This window comes from Lolium perenne, chromosome 4 (assembly GCF_019359855.2).
Source record: "Lolium perenne isolate Kyuss_39 chromosome 4, Kyuss_2.0, whole genome shotgun sequence".
Classification (NCBI taxonomy): Eukaryota; Viridiplantae; Streptophyta; class Magnoliopsida; order Poales; family Poaceae; genus Lolium; species Lolium perenne.
Window position 1 is genome coordinate 312,840,224 of NC_067247.2, and position 13,723 is coordinate 312,853,946.

Here is a 13,723-nt window from a genome sequence, read left to right on the forward strand (position 1 = left end):
AACGGCCAGGTGATAGGGATGGTCTTCATCTCTTGGGCTGGAGCGTTTGGTTGAGTAGCATAGTACTGGCAACCTCGGCAAGTTTTTACCAGCTTTTCAGCGTCTTCTTTAGCTGTGAGCCAGTAAAATCCAAGCAGAAAAAGCTTTGGCAACGAGGGACCTGGGGGCGGCATGATGCCCGCAATCCCCTGCACGGATCTCCCTGAGGATTTCAATGCCATCTTTATTGGAGACGCATTTAAGAAATACCCCAGTTGTGCTTCGTTTGTAGAGCTGTCCCTCAACGATTGTGTAGGACCGTGCTCTTCTGATGATCTGTCGTGCGAGGACCTCGTCCTCTGGCAAATTTTGATTGATGAGGTAGTCCAGGAAAGGCTGGGTCCAGGCCGGAATGATAGCCATCACTTCCTTAGCCGGAGATACTGCCACGTCTGGGTTTTCCGAGTTAGCGCCCTTCACCGAGGGTATCCGTAGGTGCTCCAGGAAAATACCAGGCGGAATTGGTTTCCTGCCGGATCTGAGCTTGGATAGCATGTCTGCCGCTTCGTTATCGTCTCTCGTGATGTACTTGACTATGTATCCGAGGAAGCATTTGGCTATCTCGTCAACTTCGTCTCTATAAGCCGCCATAACGGAGTTTCTGGCGTTCCAGGTTCCGGCTACTTGTTGTGCCACCAGGTCGGAATCTCCGCACCAAATGATGTGCTTGATCCCAATTTCCTTAGCGATGCGCAACCCGTGTAGTAGAGTCTCGTATTCTGCCATGTTATTTGTAGCTTCGAAGTGAATCTGCAGAACGTACTGCAGTTCTTCTCCCGTAGGGGACTTCAGGGTGACTCTGGCTCCTGAGCCTTGATGCTCTTGGATCCATGTTTTAGGTTCCGGCTCCAGATTTGCATCCGGAGCTTCTGTCCAATCTGCGACGAATCTGCCAAGATCTGGGATTTAACCGTAGTCCTGGTTTTGTAATTGATGTCGAAGGCGGATAATTCAATGCCCCATTTTGCTGTACGTCCTGTTGCGTCAGCGTTGTTAAGTATCGTTGACAGCGGAGCCTTGCTCACGACTGTTACTGGATGCTCTTGGAAGTAGTGTCTCAGCTTCCTGCTACCTAGGAACATGCCATAGGCTAGCTTTTGAAAGTGAGGATATCTTTGTTTGGATTCCGTCAGTAACTCGCTAATGTAATAGACTGGCATTTGGACTCCATACTCGTGACCTTCTTCCTTTCGCTTCACCACGATGACGAGGCTGATGACTTTGTTGGAGGCTGCCAGGTAAAGGAGCATAGGCTCTGACTCTTCTAGAGCTGCTAGAATAGGTGGGGAGGTGAGTACTTCCTTCAACCCCTGAAGTGCTGCATCTGCTGCGTCGTCCCAGACAAATTTGTCTGTTTTCTTCAGTAGTTTGTACAAAGGTAGCGCCTTCTCGCCAAGACGGCTAACAAACCTACTGATTGCTGCAACACAACCAGTTAGTCGTTGCACATCTTTGAGGCAAGTTGGCCTTTTGATGCACATGATTGCCTTGATTTTCTCTGGGTTAACTTCAATGCCCCTGTGAGAGACAATGAAGCCAAGGAGTTTTCCAGCTGGAACGCCAAAGACGCACTTCAGCGGATTCAATATCATCTTGTACCGGCGGAGGTTCCCAAAGGTTTTTGTGAGGTCGCTGATCAAGTCGGATCCTTTCCGGGTCATGACCGCGATGTCGTCGACGTAAGCGTGTACGTTCCGGCCAATTTGGTCCTTCAAGCCCTGCTGCATCGTACGCTGATAGGTGGCACCTGCATTTTTCAAACCAAAAGGCATGGTGACATATCAGTAAGTGCCGAACGGAGTGATGAACGAGGTCGCCTTTTGGTCGGACTTCTTCATCCAGATCTGGTGATACCCGGAATATGCGTCAAGAAAACACAGAAGTTCTGCCCCTGCTGTCGAATCAATGACTTGGTCAATGCGCGGCAAGGGGAACGGATCCTTTGGACAATGCTTATTCAAGCCGGAGTAATCGATGCACATTCTTAGTATTTCAGAATTCTTTTTGGGTACAAGGACGGGGTTTGCGACCCAATCAGTATGGATAACTTCTACTACAAAACCTGCCTCTAGTAACTTTGCTAATTCCATTCCTATGGCGCGGCGCTTCTTATCTCCAAAGCGTCTCATAGCTTGCTTCACCGGTTTAGCCCCCGGATTCACTACAAGAAAAGTTCTGATAGACAACGTCTCAAAATCGTCCGCTAAGGGGTATTTTTCGTCGCCTATGGGCCTAACCCGACGATATGGGTTCTGTTGTGGAAACTGCGTCAGGCAAAGTCCTACGACGATTTTTTCGGTCCGTCGCGCTTGGGCGCCCTTCCGCCACGGAAAATCGGACCGTTGCCCAAGTGTTTCCGGAGCCCGTTGATCGCCGACGTCATGCAACCGACACGTGGCGACGCCGTTAATCGCGATTAACGGCGTTAACCGGCTGAAACCCCGTGGTAGATGGTAGGCCCACACGAGGCCTGCCACGTCTTAAGCGGGCCGGCCCATTAAGTTTGCGGGCCGGGCCAGCTGACTTAGTTTGACCGGTCAACTATATGGCTGGGCTGGTCCATTAGTTACGTGGGCCGGGCCTAACCTCTAAGGTTGACTGGTCAAAACTTTAATGGGCCGGCCCACTAAGCATGTGGGCCGGGCCGAATGCACTCGTTTGACCGGTCAACAGGCAAAAGGGCCGGCCCACAAGACATGTGGGACCCACTTTCTTGGTATCGGGCCGGCCCATTTACAAAGTGGGGTCCACATTAAGGCAACTGGGCCGGCCCAAGAAGTTATTGGGCCGGCCCAATTAGCATGTGGGTCCCACTTTCCTGCTATCGGGCCGGCCCATTTAGTACGTGGGGTCCACATTTGATCAAATGGGCTGGCCCAACAAGCCAGTGGGCCGGGCCAAAAGCACCGGTGGGTCCCACTTTCCTGTTAAAGGGCCAGCCCATTTAGTATGTGGGGTCCACCATATAGCAAGTGGGCCGGCCCAACAAGATAGTGGGCCGGGCCAAAAACACAGGTGGGTCCCACTTTCCTGTTAAAGGGCTGGCCCATTTAGTATGTGGGGTCCACCATATAGCAAGTGGGCCGGCCCAACAAGATAGTGGGCCGGGCCAAAACACTGGTGGGTCCCACTTTCCTGTTAAAGGGCCGGCCCATTTAGTATGTGGGGTCCACCATATAGCAAGTGGGCCGGCCCAACATGCTAGTGGGCCGGGCCAAAAACACAGGTGGGTCCCACTTTCCTGTTAAGGGTCCGGCCCATTTAGTATGTGGGGTCCACCATATAGCAAGTGGGCCGGCCCAACAAGATAGTGGGCCGGGCCAAAAACACAGGTGGGTCCCACTTTCGTCTTAAAGGGCCGGCCCATTTAGTATGTGGGGGCCACCACAAAAGCAATTGGGCTGGCCCAACTAGTTAGTGGGCCGGCCCAGTAGTGGGTGGGGTCCACCTTAAAGCAAGTGGGCCGGCCCAATAAAAGTGTGGGGTCCACAGTAAATCAAGTGGGCTGGCCCAATAAGTAAGTGGGCCAGCCCGTTTAGTTGCTGTTTATATGCCGGCGTAATAGGCGCTTTAGGATTTTGCGGGCCGGCACATATGTGATTTCGCTTAATTGGGCCGTTTAAGGGATGGGAATTCGTGATTTAGCTACTGAGAATATTTACGCAGCATTGATTTCTGTCGGATAGCCTCACTTACCACAAGCACCAAAGAAAAAATGCGCGAAAGAACTATAAAAACTAACTAAATATTACATCAGCTGCAAGGCATTGAAAAAATATTACAGAACCCGTGAGAAATTGAATGGTAATTAAACCTAGCAATACAATGAAGGGATCCGGCAAATCTTTTAAGTTGTCCATGCAGCACCTATATCTGAAACAAAGACATTACAAGTTAAGACAGCAACAATGGAAAGGCAAAGACACTACAATATTGTTTGCCAAAGAATTTGGAACTCATCATTTCGTCGTTATAACAAGATCATTGTAATGCGCACAATAAGCAAACAAAGAGTGCATGCCGCATACCAACAGCCAATATAACAGAGCATGTTAGAATGAAACAATGAGACTTACTACTGTCGAGTCCCATGCAAACCAACATGTTCGGGGAGTACAAAATTGGCATGAACAACATAGTAGCAGGCTATAAATTTTGTAACAACGATCGAGCAAGATGAAGTTATGATGGCTACATCTACGAGCAGGAATGTAAACCAAAAATAGAAGTTACGATGGCAAAAGCTAAAGAGGAGGGAATGTGAACCAACATGTGCCAAGTGCAATTACTTCATTTTGGCCATGAACTAAATAATACTCCTGAACTTATAGTGAAGGGGATGCAAATCAAGATGTTTCGGGATATAAACTTGTAATGAGCAACACATAGAGGATAGTTAATGCTGGAGCTTAGGATGGACCAGATACAGAATATAGTGGGATCACCTGTGAACTTGTATAAGAGGGAATGCAAACCAATATGTTCAGCTTTCCATATGTGAGCGTCATGCCAAGTCAGAGAAACAAGTCAATAATGCAGCTTTTGAAGAACAAGATGGCACGCAAAATTATTATCTAGTAGTATGACAAGTATATTTGTACTACAGGCTAGATAGCAGAGTGATAGCATGCCAAACTAAGTCCTTACTTTGTTAGCTTACAATGAACTAGATACAAAACAATGGCATCACCTGTAGTACAGGGAATGCAAGCCAACATGTTCATGGAGTAAAAAATTGGCACAAACAACATAGTAGCAGGCCATAATTTTTGTAACAACGGCTGAGCAAGATAAAGTTATGATGGCTAGATCTACAGAGCAGGGAATGTAAACCAAATTATAGAAGTTACGATGCCAAAAGCTATAGAGCAGGGAATGCGAACCAACATGTGCAATTACTTAAAATTGGCCATGAACTAAATAATAGCAGGATGTTACTATAATACCTATAATTTTTGTAACAACGACTGAGCAAGATAGAAGTTATGATGGCTACATCTACAGAGCAGGGAATGCAAACCAAAATGTTCAATCGCTTAAAGTTAGCAATGAAGTAGAAAATAGCAAGGTGTTACGGTCATAGCTAGGAATGAACTAAAAGAGCTTCAGACAAACAAGCATCTGAACCCAGAACATGGCGCTAAAACAAGGGACTTACATTAGGAGAAGCACTCTGTGGGAGTCACAGCAGATCTTCCTGGGGTTGATAGATCCGGTGATGAAGTACGCTACATGTGCTACTTGGGGTTGGAGAGACGGCCATTACACTTCATGGTTACTCATCTCATCTGCAAAAACGTAACGGCGCGTCGTTAGCACAAACAGGTTCCCCCAAGATTAAACAAGAACTTGCAGGCAAGCAATAGAAAAGCGACAGTAGAAGAGTTTAGATCATGCACGGCGCCGGTGAAGCAGATCCGGTTAATGCACAGTGGTGTCGGTGAGCTAGATCCGATGCGGTGGACGACGGATCCGGCGAAGCGGCTCCGGTGGGGTGGACGATACCGCAGCTGAAACGACTGCGGTAGACTGCTGGATGAGTATATGGTTTCGAGGTTCGGCGGGGATGATCCGGTCCGGTTGATGATGGCGTCGATGAAGCGGCTCCGGCAGACAGCCGGATGACGAGGATCGCGAGGCCTCGGGTAGGCCAGGGAAGTCCGGCGGGGATGTTTCGGTGCGGTGGCCGTGTGGAGGTGGGAGAGAGAGGGACTTGGGAAGTTCCGGTGGGTGGTCTCAGAGGAGAGAGTGAGGGAAATGAATTTTTTTTCGGGGGGTTTCCGGAGCTAGGGAGGTGGTGATCGAAAAAAAATGACGGGTAGACCCCCCACCAACCGACTTATACATGGACATTGTTGTCATCTTTACGAGGGTAGAATGGGAAGTTAGAAGCGTGTGAAATATTTGTATTTTTCGGGCGGGAAGTTTTGCCGCTGGAATGAGATTTCGAATTTGGCCACAGTCCAAGTACTAAGTAATACAAAAATATGAGACCGTACTAGTACGGCCAAATGTCACATCAATTCATCATCACGTTGAAAATCGGTTACCACGATCATAATTATTGGCCGTTGGCACATCAGTTCTCCAACGCTTGATCCAACGGTCAAAGTTCCTTTTTTTTAAGAGAACGGTCAAAATTCATTGGATTCGCTCGGGAACTGCGCGCGCCAAAACGAGTCTGACGAAGATGTTTCTAGAGTTCTCACGGACGCGCCTTGGCGATACATTGAATGCAAATCTTGCAAGGTCAAAAAAAAATGCAAATCTTGCAGGATCGTATGTGGCTGCTATGAGCTGAAGTACTCCATGAAACCATGAACATACATGTAGATGGGAATCCCATGTAGACGATCTGAAGAACGACCCGCTGCATCTTTCACAAATCCATCTACATGACATGATAAACTTTAATTAAGAAGCAGCCACGTAACCATTATTGCCCAAAATCTAACGGGTTCGACAATAAGCTGGTAATTCTCTATTATATATAAACACCAAAAAAATATAGCAAGTAAGAAAGGAGTGTCAATGCCACCAGGACTTACAAAAAAAAAAGGGAATTAGCACTTCGTAATCTCTTTGTTTTTACACATACCTTCTGCTCAGGAATCCAGGGCCTAGGGTCACATCAAGTCATAATCAGAAACCAAAGTCGGTTCCCATGTTCTCCAATTCAAAACGCGTACAAAATATTTCAGTGTGTGAAATAATTGTATTCAATAGGCAGGAGGTATATGCTACAGTGTTGAGATTTTGAATTAGACGGTTGTTAAGCTATTGATTATATGGAGTCGAAATTTGGTAGTATACATAAGTATCTTTGTTCACAACTCGCACTTTGTCTGAAGCGAGGAACAGTTTGTTGTGTTGCAAAGCACAACACAAAGGAGAAGCAGCATTCCGTTCATTGCACTCAATACAGCGATGAATGAACCAGACCAGTTGACAAGCTTCTAGACCTGGGCTATATGTAGAAAGCTGGAAATCAATGGATCACAGAAAATCATCAGTGTCAAGCTTTAATGCACTAGCCAACGCGACCAAAAGTCCGAACTTGAGACTATGGGCTCTGATACCATGTCAAGCTTCATCCACGAGCCAACGGAACCACAAGTCAGAACTGATGGAAAGGGCTAGGCAATCCACTTATAATATTAACAATCAGCAGGGTTCCGGTTCAAAAAAAATCCACATCACAACAAGGAAACGACCACCAAGATCATAGCAATTGCAGATAAATGCATCTACGAAATATGCTCAGACTAAGGAACCATTTTACAAGACGAAGGTAATGACCTGTCACTATCCCCGTTCATCTCCAATTATCTAGCAGATACTCTTCTTACTACTTACTAGCATTCCTAACCTGCTCCAAAGAGGGCCTCCTTCGTGCTGCTATCGTTCTAAAATTGTCGACTTCTAGTCTTAGCGCAGCTGATGCAGCTCGTTCTACTTGGAGTTGCTCCTCTAGAACTTGAGCATGCAAATACTTTGACTTGGACATGGACTTGCACTTCAGCAGTCCAGCATTCCGTAAGAAAGTGTTTTTGGCAATGCCTTTCTTTTTTATTGCCATAGAAAATGCCTTCACACATTCTTCATCGGTTTTTTCCAGACCGTTTTTACCGGGTTTTGCCATCTCTAATTTCATATCTTCCTGCAAAAAATTCAGTTCGTACACATGTGTAAACATGATAGTTACTACAGAGAAACTTGCTGATAGTAGATTTATCATGTGTATGACCTACTTTTATTCCTACAGTTTGGCATGTCTGATTCACATCACATGAATTTTAATAAACATATATAATATCATATTGACATGTACTTTACTACTCCTACAAGTTGGGATGTGAGTCGTCACAAAATTTCAATCTTTTAGAAGACTTACAAGAACACTACGTGCGACTTCTCCAATCACTTCAAGTTTGTTCTTCGGCATGCTTCAAAAATCTCTCGCGTAGTCATCTCTTTGTTTGGTTCCCTTTTACTTGCATTATGTAACATCTGCATTTTAGTACTACCATTTATAAATCTAATAACGTGGTTGAAATGGAGGATCATAATAAAAGATGCACAATCGGTGTATATACTCTGCATGATCTTTTACTAAAATATTTCTAAATAGCAGTATAAAACAACATGTCCTTACTTTTTGCCGAATGTGCACTATAAGGTTACGAGATCCCGTACGGCTAGGTAAAAGTAGTTTACCGCGGTTTTTCTGATTCTGTTTAGCCAAATTCTGCAAAAAGGAGACTAGTGAGACACTGCTATAAATAAGAATCCAAGATGTGATCTGGTCTCAGTCTTACAAATCATACCATATTCTTTGGATCAGACCAGTGCTTCACAAGATCTCCCCACTGTTTGTCAGTCATTTGCTTAAAAGGAGATATAGTTGGAACACTCCCAGTAATCTTTCCAGTGAAGTATTTCTTCTTTAGCCTGCTGCGATACTGGCGCAGACAGGGGCCCGAGAATAGACTGTTGAGAACATGCTTTACTTCCTCTTGGTCCTCATCGAACTCGAACCTTAACTGTTCACAACAATATAAACCGTTGGTGCGATATACATAGAGCCAACAACAAGCTAGAAGGAACGGGACGTGCCAATGTGGTATACTAGTATGAGTAACATTACCAAGAGAAAGATGACTTACGTGTAACCTGTGCACTAATTTTTCAAAATGCGCAGAGGTGTCTACGTGCTCTTTCAATGTTGGGAAGATAGGAATTTCATTTCTGACGAAAATTCCTACATCCGATGCTAATTTACAAGATTCTTCTGGGTCCAGTGGCCTTCTGCCACCTACGATAGATGAAAGGCGAAATCTTGATTCCATCCCAGCAAGCTTAGCTACGAACATTTTCCCTACTGTTGGGCCCCTCGTTTTTCTTGATCGTGGTGCAACTACAAAGTTAAGCATTACATCAAGCTATCAAGGTAGATATATATATTTATATTTATATATATATTTATTTATTTATTTATCTATAAAGTATAACTTTATAACGGAGAATGAAACTATAAGCATTGGAAAATGTACCTTCTTCGGTGTGGGGCTCATCCTCAGGGGAGTTGTCTATGGCAGGACTAATATGGGTCAGTGGGAGATCATCAACAGTTTGTTGATGTTGTGCTAGCAGTGTTTGGCCAGTTGTGGTTGTGTCAGCTGGGACTGGTACAGTGTGTCCTTGGGCAGTATTTCCTACCACAGCTACTGCTGATCCCAATTGTGGCTGAGAAGTTGCCGTGGAAACTGGTTCTGCTGCCAATTGTTGTTGAGAAGTTGCTGTGGAAACTGGTTCTGCTGCCAATTGTGGCTGAGAAGTTGCTGTGGAAACTGGTTCTGCTGCCAATTGTGGCTGAGAAGTTGCTGTGGAAACTGGTTCTGCTGCCGATTGTCGCTGGTTGACTGGATTGGTAACAGGTGGCTGATTCAACCTCTTGGGGTGTTCACCACGTTTTTTTATTTCAGTACTCTTAGCATTTTCGTTATTTTCTTCAACTAGTGCCATGAATCGCTGAGACTGTCTAGTAGCAGAAGCAGGTTTCTTTTTTGGTTGCAGCTGTTCTATCACCGATTCAGGTGCATATTGAATGGTCTTCCTCTCATTGGTGGTTCCTGCGAAATTCTTACTTGAAGCTGCAGATTCCTAGCACACATAAACGATATTTCAGTCTACAGAAGTCCCATATATGATGATATGCAAATGGGATAGAATGAAGAACAGTAAAGGATGACGTGCATGCTGAAACATATATATGATGCATTAAGGAGACCTAGAGGTGGCATGTGAACATGTTTGGTGGGATTCAGGATACAAGTATACAACACATGGAAGTTGCAACAGATATCTCAAAGTAAAAACACAGAAATCACCTGGTGGGGTTGAGGAGAATGGTCAGGCAAGGCATCTTCCTGAGTCAGCTCTCCAAGAGGCTCAGCAGGATCAAATTGTGAATCATAACATTGTTCTTTATCTTTGGGGAGGGGAAAGGGTTCTTCTCCGATTTTGTTCAGGTTTGCACTAGAGGCAATAGCGTTACAAATGCTTGTGCCCACACGGCTTGCATATCTTCTACATATATTCCGTATCCGTTTCTCTTTTAATTCATTCTTCTGTATTGCAATAATATCTAGCATGCATTACAAAAAAATGCTAATGAGATGGCGGTGCAAGTAAGCAAAAAAATACTTTTCGAAATCACATGCATAACGAATGCGGCCATATCAACCTTCTTGGAAGTGGGCGCGTGTACGCTTTGGTTTCCTGCCGTGGACCATGGGGGCGCCCATCTCTCCAGTCCGGTGGACGGAAGGAGTAGGGGATTAAGATACGAGAACCCGGCGATGGTGACTGTCGCTGACAAGGCGGCGGTGGAAGTCGGCTACGGAGGAGCTCGTATGGTACAGTGGTCGTCGGTGGGGGTGGGGGAGGTGGAAGCTACTCCGGCTTGCTAAAAAGCAAGGGAGACGGCGGAACGTCGTCGGTCACTACGGTGGCCGATGAGAAGGCAGTAGTGCTGGTGTGGGAGTGGGACAGTGGGCCGGCGCCGGCGTGTGAGATGATCCGGTGGGTCATGCAGGGTGGAAGCGTGAGAGAGAGATGCGGGGTTCGGCGCCGCCGGTGATAGGTCTGAATTGAGCGGTCCGGGGGGATAAGATCGACACTGTACTTATTTCACATCGCTTTGAATTTTGGAAGCGGGAGGGGGGGGATTTCGGCGGGAATTTTGGGGCAGAGTTGAAATTATTACTGGTTGGTGGAAAACTGTGGAACCCTAGCCTACGAAATCCCAGGTCTGAAGCTGAGGGTCCTTTTGGTGTGGCTTTTTGGCTTTTGGATTTTGGAAGCCAAAAGAATATAATATTTGTTTTTGGCTTCCAAAATCCAAAAGCCAAAAAGGCAAAAAAAAAAGCCACAACAAAAGGGCCCTGAGTATGTTCGGGGTCAAGGGGATATGCTTGTTGGTTCTTGGGTGCATATGATCTCTTTATTTCGAAATTCATCTTCTATACATTTTGAAAAATGTCAAAAAAGAATAAAACGAAAAATGCATGTGTACTTCTTCGCTTGCTTTATACACATAAAATATTTCAATGGAAAATCGAATAGTAATTTGGGCTATGTAAAAAAGAGTTACTCCGTAAAAAAAAATGTGCTAACCATAAGGCTTTTTATGAGACATGTTTTCTCTCTTTTTTTACATCGACCATGAAAAAAACTTGTTTTTTTTACATCAACCATGAAAAATACTTTTTTTTACATCGACCATGAAAAATACTAGGAATTTGCTAAGAGCATTCACAACGTGTAGCCAAAAGTGGTTCCATATTTGATTTTTGGCTTTTGGAACTAGTTCCATACATTGTAGAGGTAGTTCCAAAACCAGAAAAACAAGGAACCGGAGCAAGTAGGTGCTCCGATGCCAAATTTCACTTTTGGCATTTGGAACTAGTTCCCTACATTGTGAGAGTAGTTCCATATTGGCTTTATGTGTTGTTTTAGCTTGATGGCGGGTCCCACGTTATAAATATTTGGAACCACTACATTGTGGAGCTATTGCTATATTTCACACCAAAGCCAAATTCACCATCGTATCAGATTTGGCAATAGCAACATTGTGGATGCCCTAAAGTTATATTTTCCATCTTGTACACAATTAAAAATATCTTTAAAACAAACAAATCTCTAATGTCTAGGTGTACCATCTCTACTAGTACTAGTATATACTAGTAAATTACACGTGCCTTGCACGTGAGAGCTCTTTTTTTTAGTGAAACAACTTCGACGCAGGATTTTGTGAAGCTTTTTAACTTAATTGGTCAAACATGCGAAGCATGTGCCATTTACTTGTACAACTTTATCGGAAAAAATTACTTGTACAAGCTAGTTCCCCTAAGTACTACCAGCACATAAGTAAACAAAAGAACCAGGGACATCATCAACTGAAAACAACAATCTATTCATATAGCGGCTCTTGCATCACCCTTTGAAAATCATCTACCTGCAAAGATGAGTGCAGAGTTTCTGCTCGTGCTTTCACCTGTTCCAAGACCGTCCAGTTGATCTCATGGACATCTGCATCAGCCAAAGCGGTAACCAAGTTGCCAGCCACTAGCTTCTGCAGATCAGCAACAGCATGTAGGCCATCTTGAATTGTAGAATTCCATCCTCGGTTCATTTCTTTGTTCCGCCAAGTGGCCACATCCAAGTCCTTTTGAAGACGCCTAATCTTAGCTTCCCCATTGCCACATCCTTTTGTTTTGTTCCTACAAACGTTTGCATCACTGGAACTCTGGACATCTGTGCTACAATGCTGCTTGGCAGGGACATGAGCAGTCACTTGCTTCTGCGATTTGCCATGCATAAAATCAATCAGCAGATTAAAAGGAAATATGTTGGTTGATTCATGTCACCACTTTGAGCAACCCATGAGTTTCTAAACCTTAAATGGAGTCTAAAACATTGCAATAAAAGGGTGGGTGCATCATTTGGATGCAGAGGCCGGGGCGACCCTATTTTCAAGAAAAAATTAGGAAATCTGAAATCTATATCTATATCTCTACCATCTATACCACTCCACTCCAGTTGACAGTTTGATCTCTTTCAGTACATTAGATTATGTCATGTTTAAAACACTATTATAAAATTACCTCCTTAATGTTGAGCTCAGGAGGATCCAGATGTGCTGATCCTAGGCGGCCCCTCAAATGATTGCTTGCTAGAACAATAGGACCAAATCCCGCCTCCTTTCTACCAATGTCTGCATCACTGGCGCGCTCACTGTCTTTGTTAGGAACATGAGCAGTGGCTAGCTGCTGCAAATCAAAGTTCATCAAATCAATCAGCAAACAACACATATGAAATTTGAGCAGTGCGGCTAAATACCTTCTTCAGCAGCTGCCCCACGGAATCGTCCTTTTGGCGGCACATCACACGGGTGAAAAATCTCGGCAACGACTTGGGGTGCGGTGATTTTGTCCCATTCCACAGTATGCCGAGCTTGGCTGCAATTATCTTATTCTGCAAGATATTTTGCCTCCGAGATTCTTCGTAGGCATTCTCGAGGGGAATATCTAGCAGGCATTACAAAAAAACAGATGCTAATAACAAGCAGTGGAAGCAAGCAATAAACTAGTCTCGGAAATCAAATACATAACAAAAGCTGCCGGACAAAGTGTTCAACCTTGGTCGACTGGGGAGGTGGCGCGTTGGCCGTTCGTTTTGGTTCGGTGGATCATGGTGGCGCTTTTTGTACCGATCTCGCCAGCCGGTAAGATGAACCAGTGAGTCGGGGAAGCAGATCCGACGAAGCGGACGGAGTGTGGTTGACGGCGTCGCTGAGCTGGCTCCGGCGCGGTGGATGTCGGCTACGGATGGAGGACTGAGAGGGAGCGAGACGGACTAGGTGCGAGGTAGGGAGAGAGGCCCTTTCTTGTCCGTGGGTGGGGCTGGATATAGGGGAAATGAAAGCCCTAGAAGATAGCATCCTGCTAATATCCTAGTACAAAACAATTGAACTAGAAAATCCCGCCAATATATGGTGCTGAATTGCGGGCGGCTCATAGCTTGTGCACAAATAAAATGGGAAAATCCAAAAAATGTACTAGTTCAACAAAAAACTCTAGTGGCAAAGTCGCTAGCTCGCCATGAGAAGATGCACTCCGCC

At 45.1% G+C, this 13,723-nt stretch overlaps 1 protein-coding gene across 1 annotated transcript; it reads right to left on the reverse strand.

Annotated features, from left to right (window-relative positions):
• Positions 1–945: 945 nt before the first annotated feature.
• LOC127347812 (uncharacterized) lies at positions 946–13,297 on the reverse strand. The gene is made up of 5 exons (XM_051373960.2): positions 13,241–13,297; positions 12,943–13,130; positions 12,708–12,872; positions 12,260–12,403; positions 946–957 (listed from the first exon to the last, which is right to left on the reverse strand). The coding sequence occupies exons 1-5, from the start codon at positions 13,293–13,295 to the stop codon at positions 946–948; spliced, it is 564 nt and encodes a 187-aa protein (XP_051229920.2). The 5' UTR covers positions 13,296–13,297.
• Positions 13,298–13,723: the final 426 nt, after the last annotated feature.